The 26,717-nt window shown below is 37.9% G+C and overlaps 1 protein-coding gene across 1 annotated transcript in view; it reads left to right on the top strand.

The window, feature by feature from the left end:
* The window catches only part of LOC119525178 (E3 ubiquitin-protein ligase HUWE1-like), a 195,496-nt gene that overhangs the window by 46,520 nt on the left and 122,259 nt on the right, over positions 1-26,717 (top strand). The window contains 4 exon segments of the mRNA XM_037823780.1: positions 624-692; positions 12,340-12,438; positions 20,619-20,825; positions 22,257-22,409. Coding sequence (XP_037679708.1) covers positions 648-692; positions 12,340-12,438; positions 20,619-20,825; positions 22,257-22,409 — 504 coding nt within the window. The 5' untranslated portion in view covers positions 624-647.

Below are 26,717 nucleotides of genomic sequence, written 5' to 3' on the forward strand. Positions count from 1 at the left end.
TCTAGGGGAGAGACGAAATTCTGCTCCTCACCACTCCGCCATCTTGCCCCGCCTCCTCACATGCCCATTTTACCTCTTTGCATTAAGTTCTTGACCTTGTTTAAGTGCACAGAGGAAGCTGCAGTTGCCCCTCAGCACCTTAGTAGCATTCCACTCATTTCCTCTGTTCCTGTAGCCTCTGGAGAAAAGCTAAAAGGAGCATGTATCCTTGTAGTTAAATATTTGTGTACATTCTTAGGATTTTCTTTGAATAACTCCCCTTTAAGTGGAATTGCTAAGTTTTCTGAAAAACTGCCATGCTGTGGTTAGTTTTTCCATCCTGAGATTTGTTATAAACATTGTTATCTTGTATTTTTAATTATGAGTTTTAGTTCATAAAAAAAAGGTTCGTGTAATTTTGGCTTAGTTTGTATGGGCTTTTGCAACATATGGGTTTGGGCCAGTTTTATCTGGAGAGATTCTATACTTTCCCAACCTCATAGCTGTGCCTCTGAGTTGGCATGACATCAAAACTTCGGAATTGTTACTTTAAGCATTTTGCATGTTCTTCATTCTCTGTTGTCTGTGTTCAAACATGTAGAGTTGAAGATTGCAATTAAGTTCTTTTGGGACTTTCATTTCAGATCATAAAGCATAAAATCGAAAACATGAAAGTAGACAGGACTAAACTGAAAAAGACACCTACTGAGGCTGTAAGTATCTGAAAGTTTGTTTTACCTATTTTTTCCTCATATCAGAGAAGGTCCTTGTGATCAGTTTACCCACATTAATCTTCCCGATATGTCATCACTCATATATACAGAGTGCAGTAAAACAGCAACTTGTCTTGAAACAATCAGATTTTCTTTTGGACTTCTTTGATTAAAAAAGTGAATACCATAGTGAGTAATAGGAAGTGACCACTAAACAGTTCTTTGTAGCTGTATGCTCCTAGAGTAGGCTCTCAGGCTGCTGTTCCTATGGATTGAAAGGCAATATGGTATATGAAAAGAGTAAATGTGGATTAAAATTCTGGCTTTTCTAGAAAATGAAAGTAATAAATAGCACTTTTCTTACCAGTTTTCTTGTGAGACCAGTGCTTTAACTTTCTTTTTTACTAATTCTTAATATACATCAACTTAACTTGTGCATTGGGTTTTGAGTGGCCATGTCAGTTGATCATACCTTAGAATTCCCAGCTTCAGTCCAGTATTCCATCAGCTAGATTGAACTGCATTCTGAGGTTAAGGAAATGTTCCTTTGTTACAACACTCCTGCAGACCCCATGTGCTATATAGTTGATGGAGCACAAGCTTTAGAATTATACCTAGGTTTGAATTGTGCTACATTTTTGTGCCTGAGAGTTAATTAACTTTCCAGGTTTTCACAGTTATAAAATAGAGATGATAATTCATCCCTCCTTGATTTGAGGCAATTATTTAGCTTAGTATTTCACATGTAGTAAGTTCATTCATTTTCTAAATGGGCTGCTTGATGTTTTATTTTTTTAAACTTAACAACCTGGCAGATAGTTGAATTTTTTCCATCTGTAATTTTATCACCCTGGGATAACCACTATTAACTCTTTGCTGTGTTTCTTCCACTTGTTTAAAAAATTACTGCATATGCACACATGTTAAGGTTTTAATACATACATGGAGTTATTCTGCCCTTTTCACTTGGCATTATACTGGGAAATTTTTCCTTTGTCATTACTTTTTCTCTGAAACAATGATATTCTGTGGCTAAGTGATAATTCATTGTGACTTTTACTATAATATAAAAAAGAAAACTCCAGTTAGCAACATGGTAATGTAGGACATCACGTGGAAAAGTCTCCCTTCACAATCAGCTAATAAAAAGACAAATCCCACTTGCTTGGAACTCTGGAGTACAATAGAGATGGGAAAGGACTCAACAAATGCTGAATCAAAGAGAAAAAAAACATCAATGTCAGGTAGGAGATTTATGTTCTAGACCAGCAAGGCCTGGGTCCCTCCTTCTATGGTTGCAGATCATAGAGCTACTCACAGCCGCAAGTTAGAACCCTATACATATCCAAGCACAAGGACCCAAGTCCACAGATACCCAAGGCGGAACACAAGCGACTGAGAAGTGCCACATACAAAAGTGGCCCCAGGGGAAAAAAAGAAGACACTGTGGCAGAACTGTTGGCAAGAGGTGTACTCACTCAATCCAGTCTCTGTTTGCTGGACCACCTAAACGGAAAACAGACCTTTCCGGGTTGACCCCACCTTGCTCCCAGGGGTGGGATACCCTTTATGGGAAAGAAGCCAGGGAAAAGAAGCCTTACAAAGAAAAAAGTGTGTGTGTGTGTGTGCTGAACTACTGTAAGATAGGACTGGTACCAGTACTGAAAATTGTAATGGAAAGGAGCACTGTGTGAGGGAGATAATTTAAACAAATCATAGGAGCTGGGGAGAAAATTCAGCCCAAAAACAACACATCAAGATTTCTGGAGAAGGAATAGAGGAAAGGAAGCTTTCTTTACAATGTGAGACAATTGCACAAAAACTGCAATCTTAAAAAAAAGTATACCGAATACTGAGGACAAGAATAAAATGAGGAAGAGCTGAGAAAATGTGACCAGTTAAATATGGGCTACTCTGAAGTTCCAGAGTAAGTTGGACTGAGTGTCAAAGAGTCTCAACACAAATCAGTCAACAATAAAACCATAGGCAAAATGGAAAAACTTGCCTTCAGGGTTAACACATCAGAATAATCAGATGCCCAGACATCAGCAAAAAATTACAAGCCATCCTAAGAAACAGAAAGATACGGCTCAGTCGAGGGAACAAAAATTAAAATTTCAGAGGAGACACAGAATTGGAACATCTAATCAAAGGAATTCAAACCTCCTAAATCAATTCAAGGAGATGAAGGAAAATATGGATATAGAGCTAAAGAATATTAAGACTATATGTGAGTATAAAGAAGAATTCAAAAATTTAAAAAGAAACATAATAGAAATTATGGGGTGATTAAAAATATGCTAGAGGCATACAGGCTGAAGTATTAGCGAACTAGAAGACAGGACAGTTGAAATCATACAGTTAGAAGAACAGATAGAGAAAAGATTAGGAAAAATTGAGTAGTGTCTAAGGGACTGTTCCAGAAGGAGAAGAAAATGGGCAGAAAGAATATTTGAGGAAATAATGGCTGGAAACTTCCGAACTCTTATGGAAGGCATAAATATGCATATCTAAGAAGCTCAACATACTCCAAACAGAATAAACCCTAATAAACCTACTCTGAGACGCATGTCAAATGCAAAAGTTAAAAGAGATTTCTGGAAGCAGCAAGGTAAAAGAGCAATTCGTCACATACAAGGAATCTTCAGGAGGAGTAACTAACAGTTTCTCATCATCTCATCAGAAACCATGGAGACAAGAAGACAGTGATACGATATATTTAATGTACTGAAAGAGAAGAACTGCCCCAAATTCTTTAACTGGCAAAACTATCCTTCAGAAATGAGGGAGAGTTTAAAATATTCACAGATAAACAGAAACCGAGAGAGAGTTCATCACTAAAAGAACTACCCTACAAGTATTGCTAAAGGGAATTCTAAAGATTGAAAAGAAAACACAGGAGAGAGTGGCTTGGAGTAGTGGGAAGAAGTGAGGATCTTCAGTAAAGGTAAATGCAAAATTATAAAAATTATGAAATTATAAAACGGTAAATGCAAAACCCACTTGTGAGGAACCTAAGATGGCAACTAGGTGAGACAAAGAAAAAAACACCTCTGTGGAAAACACTAGATAAAAAACCAGAAAGGGCCCAGAACACCACTTCCAAAATAGCACCAGCTGGACAAGTTCTGCTAAAGCCATAGGGAACGTGCTTTTGGCGAAACCAGGATTCTGCATTCTGAAACGAGTGAGTGAGTAGGTTGAATCCCTCGGCCACGCTGCATTGGGGGAAACAGTGGGCTGGACTTTAAAAAAAAATGTGTGTCTGTGTGTCTGTGTGTGTGTGTATATATATATATGTATATATATATAAAAGAAGCCCAGGAACAGCTGCAGATAGGACGGGAGTGGTCTGGACTAACGCCTCGGTGTCTGGGGTAGAGGATACCCCTTCCCACACCCACTGCTGATTGTCTCGGGTCCAGGGAAACAAAGGGGGGACGCATGGCTTGCAGCTATCTCCCCAGCAGGCGGGGCTGCTCCTGCCCAGAGCGAGCACACAGCGTAGAGCCCAGCCGAAAAACCCAGCCTCACGGCCATCACCCCAGCAAGCCGGGCTGCTCCTGCCTGGGGCGAGCGCACAGCGTAGAGCCCAGCCGAGAAACCCAGCCTGACAGGGAGTCTTTCCTGCAGCATCACTTACACGACACAATATTAGCCATGGACAGTGGCCTTGAATACACCCATGGCTGATTGTCCCAGAGCTGGGAGAGCGGAGCTGTGTGGAAAGGGGGAAGTTAACGTGTCCCATTCAACCATCTTTGAAGCGGGCTTGGAACGCCCCTACACAGCCCGGCGGCCCAGGGCTTCCCTGGAGGCTGGTGCTCACTTGTGACGTGGCACGGCCCACCACACCCCCAACAGAGGTCCTGGAAAAACACAGCAGGGAGGGGGGAACTGCTTGGAAGTCCCAGGGAACCTACACCAATACCAAGGACTTTTGTGTCAGCGGCAGAGAACAACCTTAAATCTCCGGGAACACCTGGGAGATTTGACTGTTAAACTTGCCCTTCCTCCCTAACCACTCAGGCACACGCCCCTCATTGGGGGCAGACAGCACCGACAACACACCCAAATTAAGTGCACCAATTGGACTCCAAAAGAGTCAGATCCCCACACACCACAAAGTTGGGGAGAACTGACTTGAGGGGAATAAGTGACTCACGGACGCCATCTGCAGGTTGGTTCGAGAAAGTGTATGTCACCAAGCTGCAATTCTAACAAATTAAAGACTCAACAGATGCCATCTGCTGGTTAGTAAGAGAAAGTGTACATCACCAAACTGTGTGTCTGAAAAATTAGATCGATATCCCCCTCTTTTTTTTTTGATACAACTTGAAAGTACCCTATCAAGCAAAACAAATGCCAAGAGGCCAAAACTACAGAAAATCGTAACACATATGATGAAACCAGACAATATGGAGAATCCAGCTCCAAACACGCAAATCAAGATTTTGAAGAAACTCTATACCTCGCAAAATTAAAGAACTACAAAGAACGAAAACATGGCAAAGGATTTAAAGGACATCAAGAGGACCATGGCCCAGGATATAAGTGCCATAAAGAAGACCCTAGAAGAGCATAAAGAAGACATTGCAAGAGTAAATAAAAAAATAGAAGATCTTATGGAAATAAAAGAAACTGTTGGCCAAATTAAAAAGACTCTGGATATTCACAATACAAGACTGGAGGAAGCTGAACAACATCTCAGTGTCCTAGAAATCCACAGAACCGAAAATGAAAGAACAAAAGAAAGATTGGAGAAAAAAAATTGAAAAAATCACAGTGGATCTCAGGGATACGATAGATAAAATAAAACGTCCAAACTTAAGACTCATTGGGGTCCCAGAAGAGGAAGAGAAGGTTAAAAGTCTAGAAAGAGTATTCAAAGAAATTGTTGGGGAAAACTTCCCCAACCTTCTGTACAATATAAACACACAAAGCATAAATGCCCAGCAAACTCCAAATAGAATAAATCCAAATAAACCCACCCCAAGACATATTCTGATCAGACTCTCAAATACTGAAGAGAAGGAGCAAGTTCTGAAAGCAGCAAGAGAAAAGCAATTCACCACATACAAAGGAAACAATATAAGACTAAGTAGTGACTACTCAGTGGCCACTATGGAGGCAAGAAGGCAGTGGCGTGACATTTAAAATTCTGAGAGGGAAAAATTTCCAACCAAGAATACTTTATCCTGCAAAACTCTCCTTCAAATTTGAGGGAGAGCTTAAAGTTTTCACAAACAAATGCTGAGAGAATTTGCCAATAAAAGACCTGCCCTACTTCCGATTCTAAAGGAAGCCCTACCAACAGAGAGACAAAGAAAGGAGAAAGAGATATAGAGAATTTTAACAGACATATGTGGCACCTTGCATCCCAAGTCAGCAGGACACTCATTTTTCTCTAGTGATCACAGATCTTTCTCCAGAGGGGACCGTAAACTGGGACATAGAACAAGCCTCAAGAAATTAAAAAAAAAAATTGAATATACTCAAAGGACATTCTCCAAACACAATGGAATACAAATAGAAGTCAATAATTTTTGAACTATAACTCCACTGTTTACTTCTTACATGATAAAAAATACACAAACTCTAAGGACAAATCAGTGGTTTTGAACTCAATGTAAAATATGTAATTTTAGACAACTATATAAAGGTGGGGGAATGAAAGAGTATAGGAACATAGTTTATGTGCCCTAATGAAGTGAAGGTGGTATCAAAGAAAAACAAGATTGATAGGGATTTAAGAGGTTAATTTTAAGCCCCACAGTAAACACAAAGAAATTATCAGAGAATATAACCATAGAGGTGAAAAGTAGAGTTTGGGTTAAGAGAAATGGGGGAAGGGGCAATGGGGAGTTAAGAAAGGAGTGTAGAGTTGCTGTTTGAGGTGAAGGGAAATTTCTAGTAATGGATGGTGGGAAAGAGCATAACATCATTCTAAATGTGACTAATCCCACTAATGGAAGTCTAGGGAGGGGGTGGAATGGGAAGATTTAGGCTGTATATATGTTTCCACAATTGAAAAAAGAAAAAAAAAAGACAGTCTAACTAGATGACAATTGAATGCTAAGGATGAACTTGGATGGGATTGAAGGGTGGAGGACAGGTGGCTCGAAGGGACACAGTTGAGACATAAGGAAAAGGAAATATAGAATGTAAGCATTGTATCATTGTTGAATCTCTTATACTTAGCTGTGCTTAATGGAATTACATAAAAGAATGTTCTTGTTCATGGGAAGTACATATGTGAATTATAGTGTATGTTCAAGGAGCTGTGCAACTAGCTCTCATATGTTTAGGAGACAGAGAAATATGATGGATGATAGATAGGGAGGGAGCGAGGGAGGGAGGGAAAGAAATAGTGATGTGACAGCATGTTAAAGTTGGTGGATTGAGCTATCGAGGGAGGGGGGCCAGTGTATGATGGAATTCTGTGTATGGGGCTAGTATTGTTTTTGCAACTATTCATGTAACTTTGAATTTATCTCAAAAAAAAAATAAAAATAAAAAAAAAACCACTTGTACTGTATACTCTATAACTCTACTCTTTAATTCCTAAAAGAGTCAGAATACAATGCAACAAGAAAAAGGCATATTTCCTGATAATGGATATGTAAAATATAAAGAGACAATGTAGGACTAAAACAACATAAAGGGGGGGAAAATGGAGGGATATGGGAGCAGAGAATGTGTATGGTATTGAGACTAAGTTGTTATCTTTTCAGGTTAGTAGGTTATGGATGTAGGTTGTATAATGCAATCCCCAGGGTAACCACAAAGAAAGTATATGCGGAAATATACAGAAACAGAATTAATGGAATCAGGTACATCACAAAAGATCAGCTGTATGGAAAAGGAGGCTGCAATAAAGGAAAAGACAGACAACAAAGATGTGACATATAAAAAAACCTTAAACACAAAATGGCTGAAGTAAGTACTGCCTTTAATAACACTGAAAAGTGAAAAGACAACCTATTCAAAGGGAGAAACTATTTGGAAACCACATATCTGGTGAATGTTTAATATCCAGAATATATAAAGAAATCCTACAACTGAACAATAAAAGAACAAACAGCCCAATTAAAAATGGACAAAAGACTTGAATAGACATTTCTCCAAAGAGGATATACAAGTGGCTAAAAAGCACATGAAAAGATGCTGAACATCATTAGTTATTGGGGAAATGCAAATCCAAACCAAAATGAGATATCATTTCACACCCATTAGAATGGTTGTTATTAACAAAATAGAAAATTACGAATGTTGGAGAGGGTGCTATAGGGTTGTGAAATGGTGCCACTGCTATGGAAAAGTTTGGCGGTTCCTCAGAAAGCTAAGTATAGAATTACATATGACCGGGCAATCCCACTACTAGGTATATACCCAAAAGAATTAAAAGCAGGGACTTGAACAAGTATTTGCACACTGATGTTCACAGTGACATTATTCACAGTTGTCAAAATATGGAAGCAATGGAAGTGTCCATCAACTGATGACTGGATAAACAAAATGTGGTACATACATGCAATGGAATATTATTCCGCGTCAAAAAGGAATGAAGTTCTGATCATTCAAGACAACATGGATGAACCTTTAAGACATCATGCTGAGTGAAATAAGCCAGAGACTAAAGGACAAATACTGTATGATCTCACAAACTTGCGACAATTAGAATAAGCAAACTCATAGAACCAGGATCTAGAATATAGGTTACCAGCAGCTAGGTTGGGGATAGGGAATGGGGAGTAGTTAATACTTAAATTGTACAGAATTTCTGTTTTGGTTGCTTGTAAAGTTTTGGTAATGGATGGTAGTGATGGTAGCACAACATTGTGAATGTAATTCACTGCACTGCTTTATATACGTGAGTGTGGTTAACAGGCTGAATTTTACATTGTATTTATGTTACTAGAATTAAAGTTAAAAAAGAACAATGTAGGACTGTCAACAGCATAGTGAAGCCTATTATAAACAATCAGCTATAGTTATAGTACGATTATTAAAAGGTTCTTTCATGAATTATAACAAGTGTACTACACTAATGCAAGGTATTCATAATGGAGTGGTATACGGGAACTCTGTATTATATATTTTATGCCTGATATTTCTGTAAATCTACAATTTCTCTAACATAAAAATTTATTTTATTTTTTATGTAAATGTACAAAGAAAAAGAAAATTTCAGTAATTTCATTTTTTGTTATAATTCTGTGAGTTCCTGTACATAAATATTTATTTGCATCTCTGATTCTTTTTTGAAGGGGGTTGTTGCACTAACATTCCCACTGAAGAGTATGAGAGGTGCTGTCTTTCCATACCCTTACCAGCCTTAGGGATTATCTTTAAGATTTTTATTAATTTAATACTTGGGGCAGACAAGTATTTCATTTTTCTAATTAGAATTGCTTCAATAGGTATGTTTTTCAAGTTTATAGGCCTTAAATCTATCAGTTGTTTGCCTGTGCCCTTCATTTTCCTATTGGAATGTCAGTGGGGTTTTTCTTTAGTGCCATACATATTGTTTATATTCATTTTTTATAACTGTTACAGATACTTTCATTTGCTTTTTTTAAAATGTATTTTTGGCATCTGGTAGTTTACACAGTTATGTAGTCAGATATTTTTGGAAAATGAAGAGCAAAAAGGAAACTTGCCTAAGAAACTACAAAAATTAAAACAGATGCCAGTTTATCTGCTTGTGAGTGAGTAGAGAACCTAGAGAAGAAACCTAGTGTGCATGATAATAGAGGGATTAGAAATTAATGGGGAATGACAGTATTAGTCAAGAAATTGCTAGGGCATTTGTCTGTCTTGTAGGGGGTAGAGATTGTTATATATTGAGGTAAGTTCTAGATAAATTAAAAGTAAGATATTTTAAAAAGAAGTAAATTGTAAGTGTGAGAGAAGAAAATAGTGGTGAATATTTACCTAGTCTTAGGATAGCCCTTTCAAGCATTACAAAGCAAAGGAAGAAAACATAATAGAAAAGGTTGTTCAATTATATAAAAAGTATAAAATACCATATTCAAAATAAAAATTCCAGGGAAAATATTTGTAGCCTGATGTAGTTAATATTTTTCATATCTAAATCAGTAGGTGAGATGAATATCCCAATGACAAAATGGGCATAGGGTATTTCAAAAAACAGTAAAGTCGGTAAACTTCCTGAAATATTCAATATTGTAAGTAATCAGAAAAATGCACATTTAACGTTTTTTTCTGAACCCAGAGTACTGTTCAAGTTTTGTTCTTGGGCTCACACAATATACAAATTTCTGGATCACAACATTTGTTAGCTACTAGCAAATTTCTTAAGAATAAACTCCTAGAAGTATAATTTTTAGGTCATTGATGATGTCGTTTTTAAGGCTTCAAGATTTCCATAGCAGTGTGCAAAAGTGCCCAGTGTCCCATACTGTGGTCAGTAGTAGTTATTTTTAAGAAACACTTTCATTAATCATTTTGTATATAAGTGTTTGTGCCAAGAATCGTCTCCCCTAAATTTGATACCTTTATTTGAACAAATCAGTGTAAACTCCAGCATTTGGTATGTAGCTGTTGAACTGATAGTCTTGAGAACATTGTACAGGTACATTAAATTGATGCCTTTTTGTTAACTAGATCTTGTGAGCAGGAAACAGAAGGTACTTTAGATACTTTGGACTTATGTGTGTCAAAGGGTCAGAGGTGAACCCTATGAAAGTTTGAGGGCCTGTCACATCAGTAAAGTTTCTAAGGGTCCATAGGTCTGGGGAATGTTTTGATATTCCTTCTAAAGTGAGAGGCAAGTTGCTGCCCCTGTACCACAAAAGAAAGGAATGATGTATGGCGTGTGCCTCTGTTGTTTTGGAGCACGTTGCTTTAACCAGTTTACTGGAGTGTTTCTGAGGTCTACATCTAGAAAAGGCTCTGCAAAAAATCCAGGCTGTGATGCAAGCTGCCCTGCTTCTTTGGCATTAATGACCTAGAAGACTCAGGTGCCTGACTTAGATGTCAGATAAAGATGCCATGTTTTGCTTCTGGCAAGTCCCATTAGAAGCATCATAGTTAAGAACCCTAGAGTTTTGGCCATGCTGTCCTCTGCCAATAACTTCTACATCAAAAAAGCATCTCCTGGCTTGCTTCTGGTCTTTGATAAAGACAGAATGCCTGATGGCAGGACACTAAGTCATTTTAGGACCCAAATGTTGGCTCCTAAAATTAATTGGGTGTTATCTAACCCACAGAATCATAAAATAGGATTTCTGTAGCTGTGTTGCATTAGAAATTGAAGTGGTGTATATATGCTACTGGGCCCACATACATCAGAATGCACAAGTAAACTGCATAAGCAGGTGGTTCAGACTCCCGTAGTATCTGTTGGACTATTTCACCAACTGCCTTTCAGTCTAAGCTCATGACTTCAAGAGGAGGAGGGAAAAGTTCAGGCCTGGTTTATGGAAGGACTTTGTGCCAAGGATTTTACATTTAATTACCATAAAAATTTGAGGTAGATGTTAATGCTTACTTTACAGGGAGAAAAGGTTTGGGGCTTGGCTTAGAGAAAACCATCTACCTTTTTATAATACTCCCACATTCTGTTTTGAGTGCTGAAAATATATTTTTCCCAGTTTAAATCTCACAACATTGCTAGATATATAAGCAGTTATTATTTCATTTTGCAAAACAATACTGAGATTCAGCTACCTAATACCAAAGCCCCTGCTCTTTTTAGTACTATGCTGCCTCTCAATATTTGAGCTCCTGTTACACAGGATTAAGTGCTTTATGTGTGAAGAAAACATTTCTCTGAGGTAGTTACTAGCTCTCTCTTCCTGATAAGAAAACTGTGGCTGAGAGGTTGGACTTGGCTCCTGATCAAACATTTTAGTAAACATAAAACCAAAACCTGAACCTATATTTGTTTGTTTCCAAATTCAGGCCCGTTTTCAGGATACTGTGCTGCCTTTATGGAGATAAGGAACAAATGTAATCACTTTCCCAAGCTGCCATCTATTTCCCTCCTCCACGTTAAGAAACTTTACCGTAAACTCTCATCCACTTCTTGTTACCTGACAAGTAGGCCCTTTCATCAATAAAAGAGAATAGGCATGTATGGAAATGGAAACCCCTGATTAAGAATGGAGTCCTAGTTTTACAAAATTCAGAAGCTCTTTACCCTCCTGTAATTGAAGCGTTTCATGTTACAGCAAAATATAGCCCTTGCCTATCTTCACCTTTAATTTTTAACTTGTGAATTCACCAGGGCTTTTTAATGTTCTTTTGATTCATCAAACCTTACCAGGCATTCTGGTTCACTTTCAGACCAAGATTCCTTAGTTTTGTTCTTATGTATATGTAGAATGAATCCTTCATTTCTTTTGACCCTTCCAGGAGGTTTGTCTACATCTACAGGATTATCCAGGGTGAAAAAATGCAAAAATGGATTGTTGGGGAATAGAAGTATTTCATCATAAGGTTTCTGTTTTAATCCCAAGGGATCATCTGGTTAATCTTCAGTTTTCTTTAAAAATACAGAGTATTACAGCAAAAATTAAATTACTATTGGGTGGGCCTAAAGTCTCCTTTTCCCATTTTCTTGCTGTTTCTTTCTCATGTGCCAAAACATCCTTTGTGAATACCTGTTTGTTTTTCTCAGCCTGCAGATTGCAGAGCCTTAATAGACAAGCTGAAAGTTTGTAATGATGAGCAACTCCTCTTGGAACTACAGCAGATCAAAACATGGAACATTGGAAAGGTATGTGAATCCTCCTCATTCGAGTTGGCCTAGGAAATTAAGGCCTGTTAGAAATTCTCATCACCTTCCCATAATGACATGCTCTAGACCAGTGGCTTTTAGCCTTTGAATGATTGCCAAGGAAATTTTGAAAGACAAAAACATGAAAGAAATTTTGCCAGCTGAGGGATGAGGAATGCTCAACAACAGAAGTCCTTGAGTAAGACAATGTGAGTTTGAGATACTCTGGATTTTTACTTTTTTTTTAATGAATTTTCTTTAGATAATTCTAAAGAAAGATGAATTCCTATGATAAAATGGGTACTGGTGGGGAGAGTCCCTGTGTTTTGTAGATCTCAGAATGTGGCCAGAATTCTCTGGAGATCTAGCTAGGGATTTTGCGGCATTTACTGATGTTAGCTATACCTTGGTGGATACAACAGTGAACTCAGATTCATGTAGCTCAGAGTAGGATCTCTCTCGTATGAGTTTCTCTACTGGTGAGGGGGTTGAAGAGAAGCAGAGATCATAAGTAAGCTTGTCAGGGTTCATGCTTAGGAAGGGCAGGGCAAGATGGCAGAATGGCGAGGTGTGGGTTTTAGTTACTCCTCCAGGGCAGCTGGTAGAAAGCCAGGAACTGCGTGGACTGGACACCACAGAGCAATTTGACTTTGGGCATACTTCATACAAAACTCACAAAGGCGTGGAACAGCTGAGATCAGTGAAATCTGTAAGTTCTCGAGGCCAGGGGACCCGTGCCCTTCCCTGCCAGGCACAGTCCCATGGGAGGAGGGGCCATTGGTGCTGGAAACCAGGAGGGGGAACTACAGTTGCAGCTCTGATTGAAAACTCAGGCTGCAGATCAAAAACTCCAAACATAGATAGACTGAGACCAGACACCAGTGAATCTGGGAGTGGTCAGGCCAGCACAGAGGAGATAGGGCTAGCAAAAACAGCAACAAAAATACCCCAAAAATAAAAACAGAGACTTCTTGGAGTTCAGGTGACCATAATACGAAGTGCAGGGCTCAAACAGAATTAGGCACATATGCAAATCCAGAGGGGGAGGTCCCTTGTCTGAGGAGCCAGTTTCCCTGCTTCTTTGATTGTTCCTTAATGGCCCTCAACACCATGCCTCTTAGCATTTCAATAGCCCATTAGATTTGCAAGGAGGACCCTTCTTTTTCTTATCTTTCTTTTTCTCTTTTTCTAAAACAAATTACTCTAGGAAGCCCATTACAGAAAGCCTCGAAGTCTTGAAATTTGGGCCCAGGCAAGAGCAGAGCTAAGATAGCTGTAAGAGACAAAGTAGTAAGTCTAGTGGCTGAGAAAATATGCTAAACACTGTAACTTCCCAAGAAAAGGGGGACGTCCCTTTACAGCCATCTTTCCGACGGGCTGGGAAGGCTCCTGCCCGGTGCTGGCGCCACAGCCCAGAGCTGCCCAAACGACCCAGTGTGACGAGAAGTCATTCTAGCAACACACACACATGCCACAATAGCCTTTCTCACACCTGCAGCTAATTGTCCCGGAACTGGGGAGGCGGAGCTGTGTGTGAAGGGGGAAATTAACATGCACCATACAGCCATCCTTTCAGCAGGCTGTGAACGCCCCTACACAGCCCTGTGGCCCAGATCTTCCCTTGGGGGACAGCACTCACCTGTGACATAGCAGCCTTCCCTCAGCAGAGGCCCTAGGAGGGCACAGCTTCGAAGAGGGACCCACTCAGAAGTCCGATGAACCATACACCAATACCAAGGACTTAAGGGTCAGTGGCGGAGACAAACTGTGGCAAGGCTAAACTGAAGGACTGGACTCTAGCAACAGCTTTAAATCTCCAGGAACACCTGGGAGATTTGATTACTAAAGCTGCGCTCCTTCCCTAACTGCTCAAACAAACGCCTCACATTCAGGGTGGGCAGCACCAACTACACACGTAAACTGGGTGCACCAATTGGACCCCACAAGACTCAGACCCCCACTTACCACAAAGACATAGTAGGGGAGAACTGGCTTGGGGGAATAGGTGGCCCGCAGATGCCACCTGCTGGTTAGTTAGAGAAACTACTCCACCAAGCTGTAGATCTGACAAATTAGAGATAAGTATTTGAATCAGCCTACATATCCTAAAAGAACCCTATCAAGTTAAGCTAATGCCAAGAGGCCAAAAACAACAGAAAATTTTAAAGAATATGGAAAGAACAGATGACATGGATAACCCAAACCCAAACACCCAAATCAAAAGATGAGAGGAGACCCAGTGCTTAGAGAAATTAATCAAAGATCTAAAGACAAACAGCAAGAGCATGGCACAGGATATAAAGGACATGAAGAAGATGCTAGAAGAGGGTGAAGAAGAAATTGCAAGAGTAAATAAAAAAATAGATGATCTTATAGAAATAAACTGTCACCCAAATTTAAAAGATTCTGGGTACTCATGGTACCAAGACTAGAGGAAGCTGAGCAACGAATCAGTCACCTTGAGGATGACACAATGGAAAATGAAAGAAAAAAGAAAGAAGGGAAAAAATCGAAAAAATCGAAATGGACCTCAGGGATGTGATAGAGGATATAAAACGTCCAAATATAAGAGTCATTGGTGTTCCAGAAGGGGAAGAAAAGGGTAAAGGTCTAGGAAGAGTATTCAAAGAAATGGTTGAGGAAAACTTCCCACACATTCTAAACAACATAAATATACAAATCGTAAATGCCCAGTGGACTCCAAATAGAATAAATCCAAATAAACTCACTTCGAGACATTCTGATCAGATTGTCAAATACTGAAGAGAAGGAGCAAGTTCTGAAAGTGGCAAGAGAAAAGTAATTCACCACTTACAAAGGAAGCATAATACTAAGTAATGACTATGCAGTGGCCACCATGGAGGTGAGAAGACAGTGGCATGACATATTTAAAATTCTGAGAGAAAATTTGCCAACCAAGAATTCTTTATCCAGCAAGGCTCTGCTTCAAATTTGAGGGAGAGCTTAAATTTTTCACAAACAATTGCTGAGAGAATTTTCTAACAAGAGACCTGCCTTACAAGAGATAGTAAAGGGAGCCCTACCACCAGAGAAACAAAGAAAGGAAAGAGAGAGATGGAGAAAGGTTCAGTACTAAAGAGATTCAGTATGGGTACCTTAAAGGATATTAAGAGAGTGAGGGAAAAAATATATCTGACAAACATAAGCCAAAGGATAGGATGGCTGATTGAGTAAATGCCTTCACAGTAATCATGTTGAATGTAAATGGATTAAACTCCCCAATTAAAAGATACAGATTGGCAGAATGGATCAAAAACCATGAGCCATCATTATGTTGACACTCAGACACAGGGACACAAAGAAATTGGAAGTGAAAGGATGGAAAAAAATACTTCATGCAAGCTACAGCCAAAAGAAAGCAGGAGTACCAGTACTAATCTCAGATAAAATAGACTTCAAATGCAGGGATTTTTATGAGAGACAAAGAAGGTCACTACATACTAATAAAAGGGGCAATTCAACAAGAAGAATTAACAAAAATAAATGTTAATCCACCCAGTCAAGGTGCCACAAAATATATGAGACAAACACTGGTAAAACTAAAGGAAGCAATTGATGTTTCCACAATAATTGTGGGAGACCTCAGCATATCACTCTCTCCTACAGATAGATCAACCAGATAGAAGACCAATAAAGAAATTGAAAACTTAAACAATCTGATAAATGAATTGGATTTAACAGACATATACAGAACATTACATCCCAAATCACCAGGATACACATTCTTTTCTAGTGCTCACGGAACTTTCTCCAGAATAGATCATATGCTGGGACATAAAACAAGCCTCAGTGAATTTAAAAAGATTGAAATTATTCAAGTTATATTCTCTGATCACAATGTAATACAATTAGAAGTCAGTAACCATCAGAAACTTAGAAAATTCAAAAATACCTCGAGGTTAACCAACACACTTCTACACACGATCAGTGGATTAAAGAAATAGCGAGAAAAATTACTAAATATATAGAGACGAATGAAAAGGAGAACACAACATATCAAAATCTATGGGATGCAGCAAAAGTGGTACTGAGGGGGAAATTTATAGCACTAAACACATACATCAAAAAGGAAGAAAGAGCTAAAATCAGAGAACTAATGGAACAACTGAAGAAGCTAGAAAATAAACAGCAAACTAATCGTAAACCAAGTAGAAGAAAAGAATTAACAAGGATTAAAGCATAAATAAATGACCTAGAGAAAAATGAAACAATAGAATAAATAACATCAAAAGTTGGTTCTTTGCGAAGATAAACAAGATTGACAAGCCCTAGCTAGACTGACAAAATCAAAAAGAAAGAAGACCCATATAAACAAACTAACAAATGGAAAAGGTGATATTGCGGATCCCGAAGAAATTTAAAAAAAAATTATAAGAGGATACTATGAACAACTCTATGCCAACAAACTGGATAATGTAGAGGAAATGGACAATTTCCTGGAAACATATGAACAACCTACACTGACCAGAGAAGAAATAGAAGACCTCAACCAACCAGTCACAAGCAAAGAGATCCAATCAGTCATCAAAAAGCTTCCCACAAATAAATGCCCAGGGCCAGATGGCTTCACAGGGGAATTCTACCAAACTTTCCAAAAAGAACTGACACCAGTATTACTTAAACTTTTTCAAAACATCGAAGAAAATGGAATACTACCTAACACGTTTTATGACGCTAACATCAATCTAATACCAAAACCAGGCAAAGATGCTACAAAAAAGGAAAACTAAAGTCCGATCTCCATAATTAATATAGATGCAAAAATTCCCAACAAAATACTTGCAAATCAAATCCAAAGACACATTAAAAAAAATCATACACCATGACCAAGTGGGGTTCATTCCAGGTATGCAAGGAAAGCCCACAGCCAGCATAGCACTCAATGGCGTGGGACTGAAAGCCTTCCCTCTAAGGTCAGGAACAAGACAAGGATGCCCACTGTCACCACTGTTGTTTAACATTGTGCTAGAAAGTGCCAGCCAGGGCAATCCAGCAAGACAAAAAGTAAAAGGCATCCAAATTGGAAAGGAAGAAGTAAAACTGTCATTATTTGCAGATGATATTATCTTGTATCTGGAAAACCCCACGAAATTGATGATACAGATACTAGGGGTAATAAACAAATTTAGCAAAGTAGCAGGATACAAGATTAATGAACATAAGTCAGTAATGTTTCTATACACTAGAAATGAAAGAAGTGAAGACACACTCAAGAAAAGGATACCATTTTCAATAGCAACTAAAAAAATCAAATAGCTAGGAATAAACTTAACCAAAGATGTAAAAGACCTATGCAAAGAAAACTGCATAACTTTAACTAAAAGAAATAGAAAGGGACCTTAAAAGATGGAAAGATATTCCATGTTCATGTATAGGAAGGCTAAATGTCATTAAGATGTCAGTTCTACCCAAATTCATCTATAGATTCAATGCAATCCCAATCAAAATTCCAACAACCTACTTTGCAGACTTGGGAAAGCTAGTTATCAAATTTATTTGGAAAGGAAACATGCCTCGAATTACTAAAAACACTCTAAAAAAGAAAAATGAAGTGGGATGACTTATACTCCCACTGACTTTGGAGCTTATTATAAAGCAACAGTAGTCAAAACAGCGTGGTACTGGCACAAAGATAGACATATGGATCAATGGAATCGAATTGAGGATTTGGAGATAGACCTCCAGATCTATGGCCAACTGATCATTGATAAGGCCCCCAAAACCACTGAACTGGGACATAACAGTCTTTTCAACAAATGGGGCTGGGAGAGTTTGATTTCCGTATCCGAAAGCGTGAAAGAGGACCCCTACCTTACACCCTACACAAAAATTAACTCAAAATGGATCAAAGACCTCAATATAAAAGGCAGTACCATAAAATTCCTAGGAGATAATGTCGGGAAACATCTTCACGACCTTGTATTAGGTGGCCACTTCCTAGATCTTACACCCAAAGCATGAGCAACAATAGAAAAAGTAGATTCATGGGAACTCCTCAAGCTTCAAAGTTTCTGTACCTCAAAGTAATTTCTCAAAAAGATCAAGAGGCAGCCAACTTAATGGGAAAAAGTTTTCGGGAACCATGTATCTGACAAAAGACTGGTATCTTGCATATATAAAGAAATGCTACAACTCAATGACAATAGTACAGACAGCCCAATTATAAAACGGAGAAAAGATATGAAAAGACAGTTCTCTGAAGAGGAACTACAGATGGCCGAGAAACACATGAAAAAATGTTCAGTTTCACTGGCTATTAGAGAGATGCAAATAAGAACACAAGGAGATACCATCTCATGCCAGTTAGAATGGCTGCCATTAAACAGGAAACTACAGATGCTGGAGAGGATGTTGAGAAATTGGAACTCTTATTCATTGTTGGTGGGACTGTTTAATGGTTCAGGCGCTCGGGAAGTCAGTCTGGCATTTCCTTAGAAAACTATATAATAGAGTTACCCTTTGATCCTGCAGTTGCTCTTCTTGGTATATACCTGGAAGATCTTAAAGCAGTGACATGAACAGGTATCTGCACGCCACTGTGCGTAGCAGCGTTATTCACAATTGCCAAGAGATGGAAACAACCCAAATGTCCTTCAACAGATGAGTGGATAGATAAAATTTGATATATTCACATGATGTAATACTATGCAATAGTAAGAAGGAACGATGTTGTGAAACATATGACAACATGGATAAACCTTGAAGACTTAATGCTGAGCGAAATAAGCCAGGCACAAAAAGAGAAATATGCTACCACTAGTGTGAACATTGAAAAATGTAAAATAAATGGTTTATAATGTAGAATGTAGGGGAACTAGTGATAGAGAGCAATTAATGAAGGGGCAACGATAACCCAATAAAAACAGATAGGCTATCGTGGGTAAATTTAACGTTCTGGGAATGCCTAGGAATGACTACGGTTTGTTAATTTCTGGTGGGTATGGTAGGAACAAGTTCACAGAAATGTTGCTATATTAGCTTATTTTCTTGAGGTGGAGTAGGAACATGTTGAAAATAAAGTAGTTATTTTAGGTTGTCTTTTTCTTACTCCCTTGTGGTTTGTTTGAAAATTTTTTTATTGTAATTTTTTTTCAATTTTTTATATATTAAATAGTTAACTTAAAAGAAACAAAAACAGTGAAAAAATATGCAGACCCCCCCCCCCCCCCGAGGAGCTGGGGGAGAATGCAGGGGTGTTGAGCTTCCCTACCTCGATGGTTGCTGATGTGCTCACAGACATTGCGAACTGGTGGTTTGATGGGCCAAATCCTCTCCCATGGGACTTGCCCTTGGGAAGACTGTTGCTGCAAAAGAGAGGCCAGGCCTGCTTACAATTGTGCCTGAGAGTCTCCTCCTGAATGCCTCTTCGTTGCTTAGATGTGGCCCTCTCTCTCTAGCTAAGCCAACTTGGCAGGTGAAATCAGTGCTCTCCCCACTATGTGGGATCTTACACCCAGTGATGTAAATCTCCCTGGCAACGTGGAATATGACTCCCGGGGAGGAACCTAGACTGGCATCGTGGAATGGAGAACATCTTGACCAAAAGTGGGATGTGAAATGAAATGAAGTAAGTTTCAGTGGCTGAGAGATTCCAAAAGGAGTCAAGAGGTCACTCCGGTGGGCACTGTTACACCCAATATAGATAACCCTTTTTAGGTTCTAATGAATTGTAATAGCTAGCAGTAAATACCTGAAACTATCAAACTACAACCCAGAACCCTTGAATCTTGAAGACGATTGTATAAAAATGTAGCTTATGAGGGCGACAATGTGATTGGGAAAGCCATGTGGATCACACTCCCCTTTGTCCAGTGTATGGATGGAGAGCAGAAAAATTGGGGCAAAAAAAGACAAAAACAAAAAAACACACCCAATGTTCTTTTTTGCTTTAATTGTTCTTTTTCACTTTTTTATTCTTATTATTTTTGTGTATTTGGTAATGAAAATGTTCAAAAATTAATTTGATGAATGCATGACTGTAATGGTACTGTGAACAATTGATTAAACGCTTTGTGTGACTGCATGGTGTGTGAATATATCTCAATAGAAGTGAATTTTAAAAAAAGGTTCATGCTCAGCAGTCTTTGGTAGCAAAGCTCAGCTGCAAAGCACTTACTTTTCTTATTCTTTAATCTTGCTCTTTCTTATTCCCTTTGCAGTGCGAGTTGTATCACTGGGTGGACCTGTTGGACCGCTTTGATGGAATTCTCGCAGATGCTGGACAGACAGTGGAGAATATGTCGTGGATGCTTGTGTGTGATAGGCCGGAAAGAGAGCAACTAAAAATGCTTCTCTTGGCTGTGTTGAACTTCACAGCCTTGCTCATTGAGTATAGCTTTTCTCGGCATCTGTACAGTTCCATAGAGGTAGGGGAAGTTTGAGCCTGTGTGATCTGTTCTTAACTAGAATTTTGTACATCCAGATAAGGAAATTACTATTTCTCTCTGGTGCCTGCATTTTTTTCTGTTAGGGAACTCTGGGTTTTCCAATATGTCATAGGCAATGGTAGAGGATGTTTCTAAGGTATAGATACTATCTCTCCTTCACAGAGTTGTTGGGAATTTTCTTTACTATCACCACGCTGCCTTTCAAGATTCAAGAAATGAATGAAAGATGAAACGTGTATATTGAAGTATTTCAGGGACTTTGCTCAAATTGGTATTTGCCTTAGGTTATTAGAATAGCCCCCCATTACCTATAATCTGTTTAAAATGGTTTGTTTTCCTTGACACATTAATGTACTCAGTGTTTTCTAAGTCTTAGTGTGCTGCTTTTCAATCTCTTCTCTCTTCTTCACCCTCCCCCAAAATATATATTAATAGAATCTTGGATGTCTTTAAAAAGTGAAGTGGATCCAGGTATAATTGAGCTTTTTGAATTGGTTAAAAATCACTTTAAGGAAAAACTCTTTTAACCTAATTTTAGACATTTTTTATCACCATTAGTTAAGAGCTCCAAAGTTCTGTGTTAATTTTCCTGAGTCTTCAGTAAAGAAATGGAATTAAAACAAACAAGTAAAAAGAAAATGGTTTGGGAAAAGTAGTGGAATTACTGAACTAAAGACCTAGCAGACAGTGCTTTGTTTGGGGTGCATGGGGTTAGATAAATAGTCTGTTGAATATGAAAAAGATTCACTGCAAAAGAAAGTCCATGGCCTTTGGAGCAATCAGCAAGTGGAAATATCTAGGTTTGTTTCCAGCTAATTTACATATTGATTTTAACCCTGATCAAGTGCTTCAATATATTGGTGCATTTTAATGGTATTAAAAAACAAAAATAGTCCCTCTCAGGTTGTTTGTGAACATACCTTGTACTGTAACAGTCATATTTTACATAATCCTACCAGATATTGTCAAATCCTTAGGTTCTATGTGAAGAACACTGTGTTTTAGTTAATTCAGATTTTATGTTTATCATGAAGAATACAGAAGGAGCATACAATTATCTTTCTCTCGCAGTGCTTTTAGTCTAGGTGGAGACTCATTGAGTTCCATGTATGTATTATATCACGTTTTTCTCTTGTAATCTCTTCCTTCCTATGGGGATACCTGTGGAATTTTGATCTACTCTTTACCCTTTTTGCTTTTATTGGACATTCTGGTTTGCTGCCAGTTTGTAAGCTCCTTTGGGACAAGGTGTTTCATGTTGTAGGTACTCAGGTGTTTATACATATTTTTTATGACTAAACTTCTTGATAGCTTTGTAAGTGTTCATAAATTTATTACTTCATTGGCAATTTAAGTTTTCAGGGCCTAGTGTGCCTGATACCATAACTTGCCCTTTTTTTGTCCCTGTAGCATTTGACAACTTTATTGGCTTCCTCTGATATGCAAATGGTGCTGGCAGTCCTTAACCTTCTGTATGTGTTCAGCAAAAGGTCGAACTACATCACACGCCTTGGATCTAACAAGAGGATCCCGCTGCTAAGCCAGCTGCAACATTTGGCAGAGGTGAGTCATGGGTGAAGAGTGGAAGAGCACAAACACTGGTGCTTCTTACAGTGTCAAAAATGGTTTGGAATCCATTAATTTACTGGTATAGTTGAGTAGAGCTATTGTGTCCACTTAACGAAGGTCCAGAACACCCAAGAAGAATTCTCAATTAGTATGAAGTAACTTTGAGGGATTTCATGAATCTCTGCTCACAAAGCAGAATCAATCTCTCTGTTCAAAAATGGCAACCTCTTCTGCAAAGAGACTTCAGATTCTGTGTGGGAGGGAAGTATGGTGCAATAAAAAGACCTGAATTTAAGTCCTGACCCTCATTATTCTGCTGTCGGTTTCAATTTAGGGTATCTACTTCAGAGTAGTTTTAGAATTAAATAAAACATAGGGTACTTGGTACTGAGTAATTAGTTTGTAATGGTAGCAATAGTAATTGAAGGGAAAAGCTCTCATATAAAGGTTCACCCCAGCCAAACTATTGTCCAGTGTTTGTAGAGGCAAATTGGTAATACATACTCAGGTTTGTGTGAGGTAACCATTGCTGAAAACTTTCTTGGGAAAAGCTGTTCAGGCTTACTTTTTAAAAGCTGGTGAATGATTACCTCACAAATAATACAACTCAAATTTCAGACTATTTTATGTGCCATGATTACTTAAAAATATTTTTTGTATGATTATAAATGTAGGATTTATTGTGAAAATTCTAGGACATACAGGAAAGTATAAAGAAAATAATTAATCACCAAGAATTCATCCAGATGGATCCTCCCTTAAAATTTGAGAATATGTCCTTCATGCATTTGCAAATATGTACGTACAGGTATGCAACCTGTTTTCTTAACATTGTAAGCATTTTCTCATGTTATTAAACAATGCAAGGCAGTTTGCCCTTTCATCCCCAAGGAACAAAAGACCTATCTCAATAGATACTCCAAACATATTTGATAAAATTCAGCACATAAATAAAATACTAATGTAAACTCTTAGGAAGCTAGGAAGAGAAAGAAAGTTTAAATTTATAAATTGTATCTCCCAGAAGTCATAGTGGGGAGGCCGAAGAGTTTCCATTGGATTCAACAAAAATGCCAACTGTTATTTTCTGCAATCTAAATTTGTAATAGAGATCCTAACTAATGAAACATTAGAAATGAAAAAGAAATGAGGAATACATATTAGAAAACTTGCTTTTATTTGTAGGTACAGTGAGGTAGTCAAGTAAAAAAAATTGAATAGTCCCTCCATACACTGGTAGTAACCAAGTAGAAAATTATTGGGAAAAAAGATCCCATTCACAGTATCAACAAGTCTAGTGTCCATAAAATAAACCATATTGGACAAAACTATAAATTTAAGAGAAGATGATATAGTGGGTTAAATCTGTGGTACCTGAATGTATATGCCAAGGATGTTAGGGCATTGTTTCATAAGGTGATGTGTGAGAATATTGCATCATTGTTTGTGGTAGCGAGGAGTTGGGGGCAACTTAGATGTCCATCATTAATAGATTTGATAAGTAAAGAGTGGTACATAAACACGACAAAATACAGTCTAACAGAAGCAGTGAACCAAGTAATACTCAACAATATTGATAGCTTTTAAACATAATACTGAGTGAAAAAAAGGGAAAAATATTATCGTTGTTTGGTACCATTTCTGTAACTTTGAAAAATGTGTGCACACAAAGCAACACAGTTTTGGAAAACATACAAATTAAAGGATTGTGCCGGTTTGAATGCATTTTGTCCCCCAATCGCCATTATCTTTGATGTAGTCTTGTGGGACAGACTTTTGGTGCTGATTAGATTTGCTTGGAATGTGCCCCACCCAGCTGTGGGTGGTGACTCTGGTGGGATACTCTCATGGAGGCATGGCCCCACCCATTCAGGGTGGGCCTTCATCAGTGAAGCCGTATTAACATGCTGATTCAGAGATGAAACTGAGTGCAGCTGGGAGTGATGTTTTGAAGAGGAGCAAGCTTGCTAGAGAGGAACATCCTGGGAGAAAGCTGTTTTGAGTCCGGAGCTTTGGAGCAGATGCCGGCTGCCTTCCCAGCTAACAGAGGTTTTCCAGACGCCATTGGCCATCCTCCGGTGAAGGTGCCCGGTTGCTGATGTGTTGCCTTGGATGCTTTGTGGCCTTCAGACTGTAACTGTGTAGTGAAATAAACCCCCGTTTTATAAAAGCCTATCCATCTCTGGTGTTTGCATTCTGCAGCATTAGCAAACTAGAACAAGGATAAATATCACAAGTAAAGATGTTGCCTTTGGTAGGCAGAAAGGAATCTGAATGGGCAAGAATGGGAGGGATAGATAAATAAATAAGTAAAAGTAACTAAGCCTAACTAGAAATATTTAATATTTGTTAGAAAAACATCAAACTTTACTTAAAAATTGCAAAGAACATCTGAATAAACAGATACAGTATTTTGCACGGGGAGACTTAATATTGTAGAAGCCCTCTTTGATGAAATTAGGACCAGTAACTGGTTGGTGTTTTTGTTTTTTTTTTTGTTAATCTTGTTAAAACAGCATATGTAAAAAAAAAAAAGCAGTGATTAATACATACCTCAAACATTTTAAACCTGAAACACAAGTTTGTATTCCCTTACCAGTCTTTCAGATATAGGGCCAAGGACTTTCCTTTGAGTAAGAAACCGTCTTTTATCTTACTTAGATAAATCATAACTGTAATCTATGATTTCTTAAATGTGGAGCAACAATGTAAAGACACTTGTAAAGGAGTCTGAGGGCAAAATTCCAGATTTTTATAATTTAGTCCTGAATGTCTTTTCCCTAGTTTGATGCTATCTTGCCTTTTAGTCTTTGCAAGGCAGTCAACTTAGTTTTTATATAATGATTCCATTTTCAGTTTTGTATCATTGGTTTACATTATACGTAATTATAATATGTACAACTGACATAAATAGTCTTGTAGACAAACACATCTAACTTCATACACACGTGGGTGGAAGCAAGAGTGCCTATATCGGGCTGCATCAGTCAGTATGTTCTACAGAGGCATGGCGAATATTTAATCATTGATATTGGTTAAGTGAAGTCTGTTAACATCAACTGGAAAGCAAAAATGCACAAAAAATATCCAAGAGAACATTGATAAAGAATGAGGGGCACTTGCTGTACCAGATAATGGAGTATTATAAAGCCATAATACGTTTTAAAGTTTTGCCATTGGCGCAATGGACAAATAGGTTTATGTAATAAAAGAGTAAGCCTCATGTTGCTTACAATCAAAACAATGAGGAGAGGAGGGGCTCATTGATAATTGGTTTGGGGGAAAATTGGCCCTTTTAGATCATTTCTTCACACTTACATAAATTCTAGAAACATATTTAGTGGTAGATATGGTAAGGGAGAGTTTCCTAATAAAGTTGAGAAACCTAGAAGCCATTTTTAAAATACTGGCTGATTTGATTATATGAAAATTAAAACTTCTATATGATGAGATAGTTATAAACAGAAGACAGATGCTGTTTTAAAATGGAAGAAAGTATTTGCAATATATACAATAATAAAGAAATAATGCTTATGATACATGAACAGCTCCTACAAAACTTAAAATGGAAATAACCCAGTAGAAGAAAATGCAAAAGCATATGAACAGACAAGTCACCAAGGAATATGAAACTTTTTTTTTATTGGCCAGTAAAACATGAAAAGATTATACCAGTTATAAGCAAAGAAATGCACATCAAAGTGAGCATGTTTAACCATTAGATTGCCAGTATTGGTAAGTTTGTGGGAAAACATTTTTACAGACAGTTGGTAAATGAATATACCATTTGGGTAATTTGGCAGTATCTTTCATTTCTAAATTTGTATATTTTATTTCACCCATTTAAAAAGAAACTATGCTGCAAATATTTTTCAAATGTGTGCACAAAAATTTATGCATAAGGATTCTTGTTGCACCATGTTTGAAAAAATTTGAGACATCCTATTTAATACAGAATGAGATTGACCTATGTGTGACACTGAAAGACCTCCAAGATGGAAAGATCCCTAAGCAAAAAACGTTATGCCCAAATTTAAACTACATAAAGTCTCAGAAGGTTATGTACTTAATTCTTACCTTAGAAAGCGAATTGGATTTGGGGAAAGCATGAAGGTTAAGTTTCACTTTTTATTGAATATTTTAAAAATATGTATGACTTTTATAATTAAATATGATAATTGGTAATAGCTCTTTGAAGGTATACATTTTGAGTGAGTATCATACTGCATTGTTTGTTAACACAGTGAGAATAGGATAGGAATTTATACCTGATTTACAGATTCAGGTTATGAGAGTTTGCAA

Source organism: Choloepus didactylus (assembly GCF_015220235.1).
Source record: "Choloepus didactylus isolate mChoDid1 chromosome 24 unlocalized genomic scaffold, mChoDid1.pri SUPER_24_unloc2, whole genome shotgun sequence".
Lineage (NCBI taxonomy): Eukaryota > Metazoa > Chordata > Mammalia > Pilosa > Megalonychidae > Choloepus > Choloepus didactylus.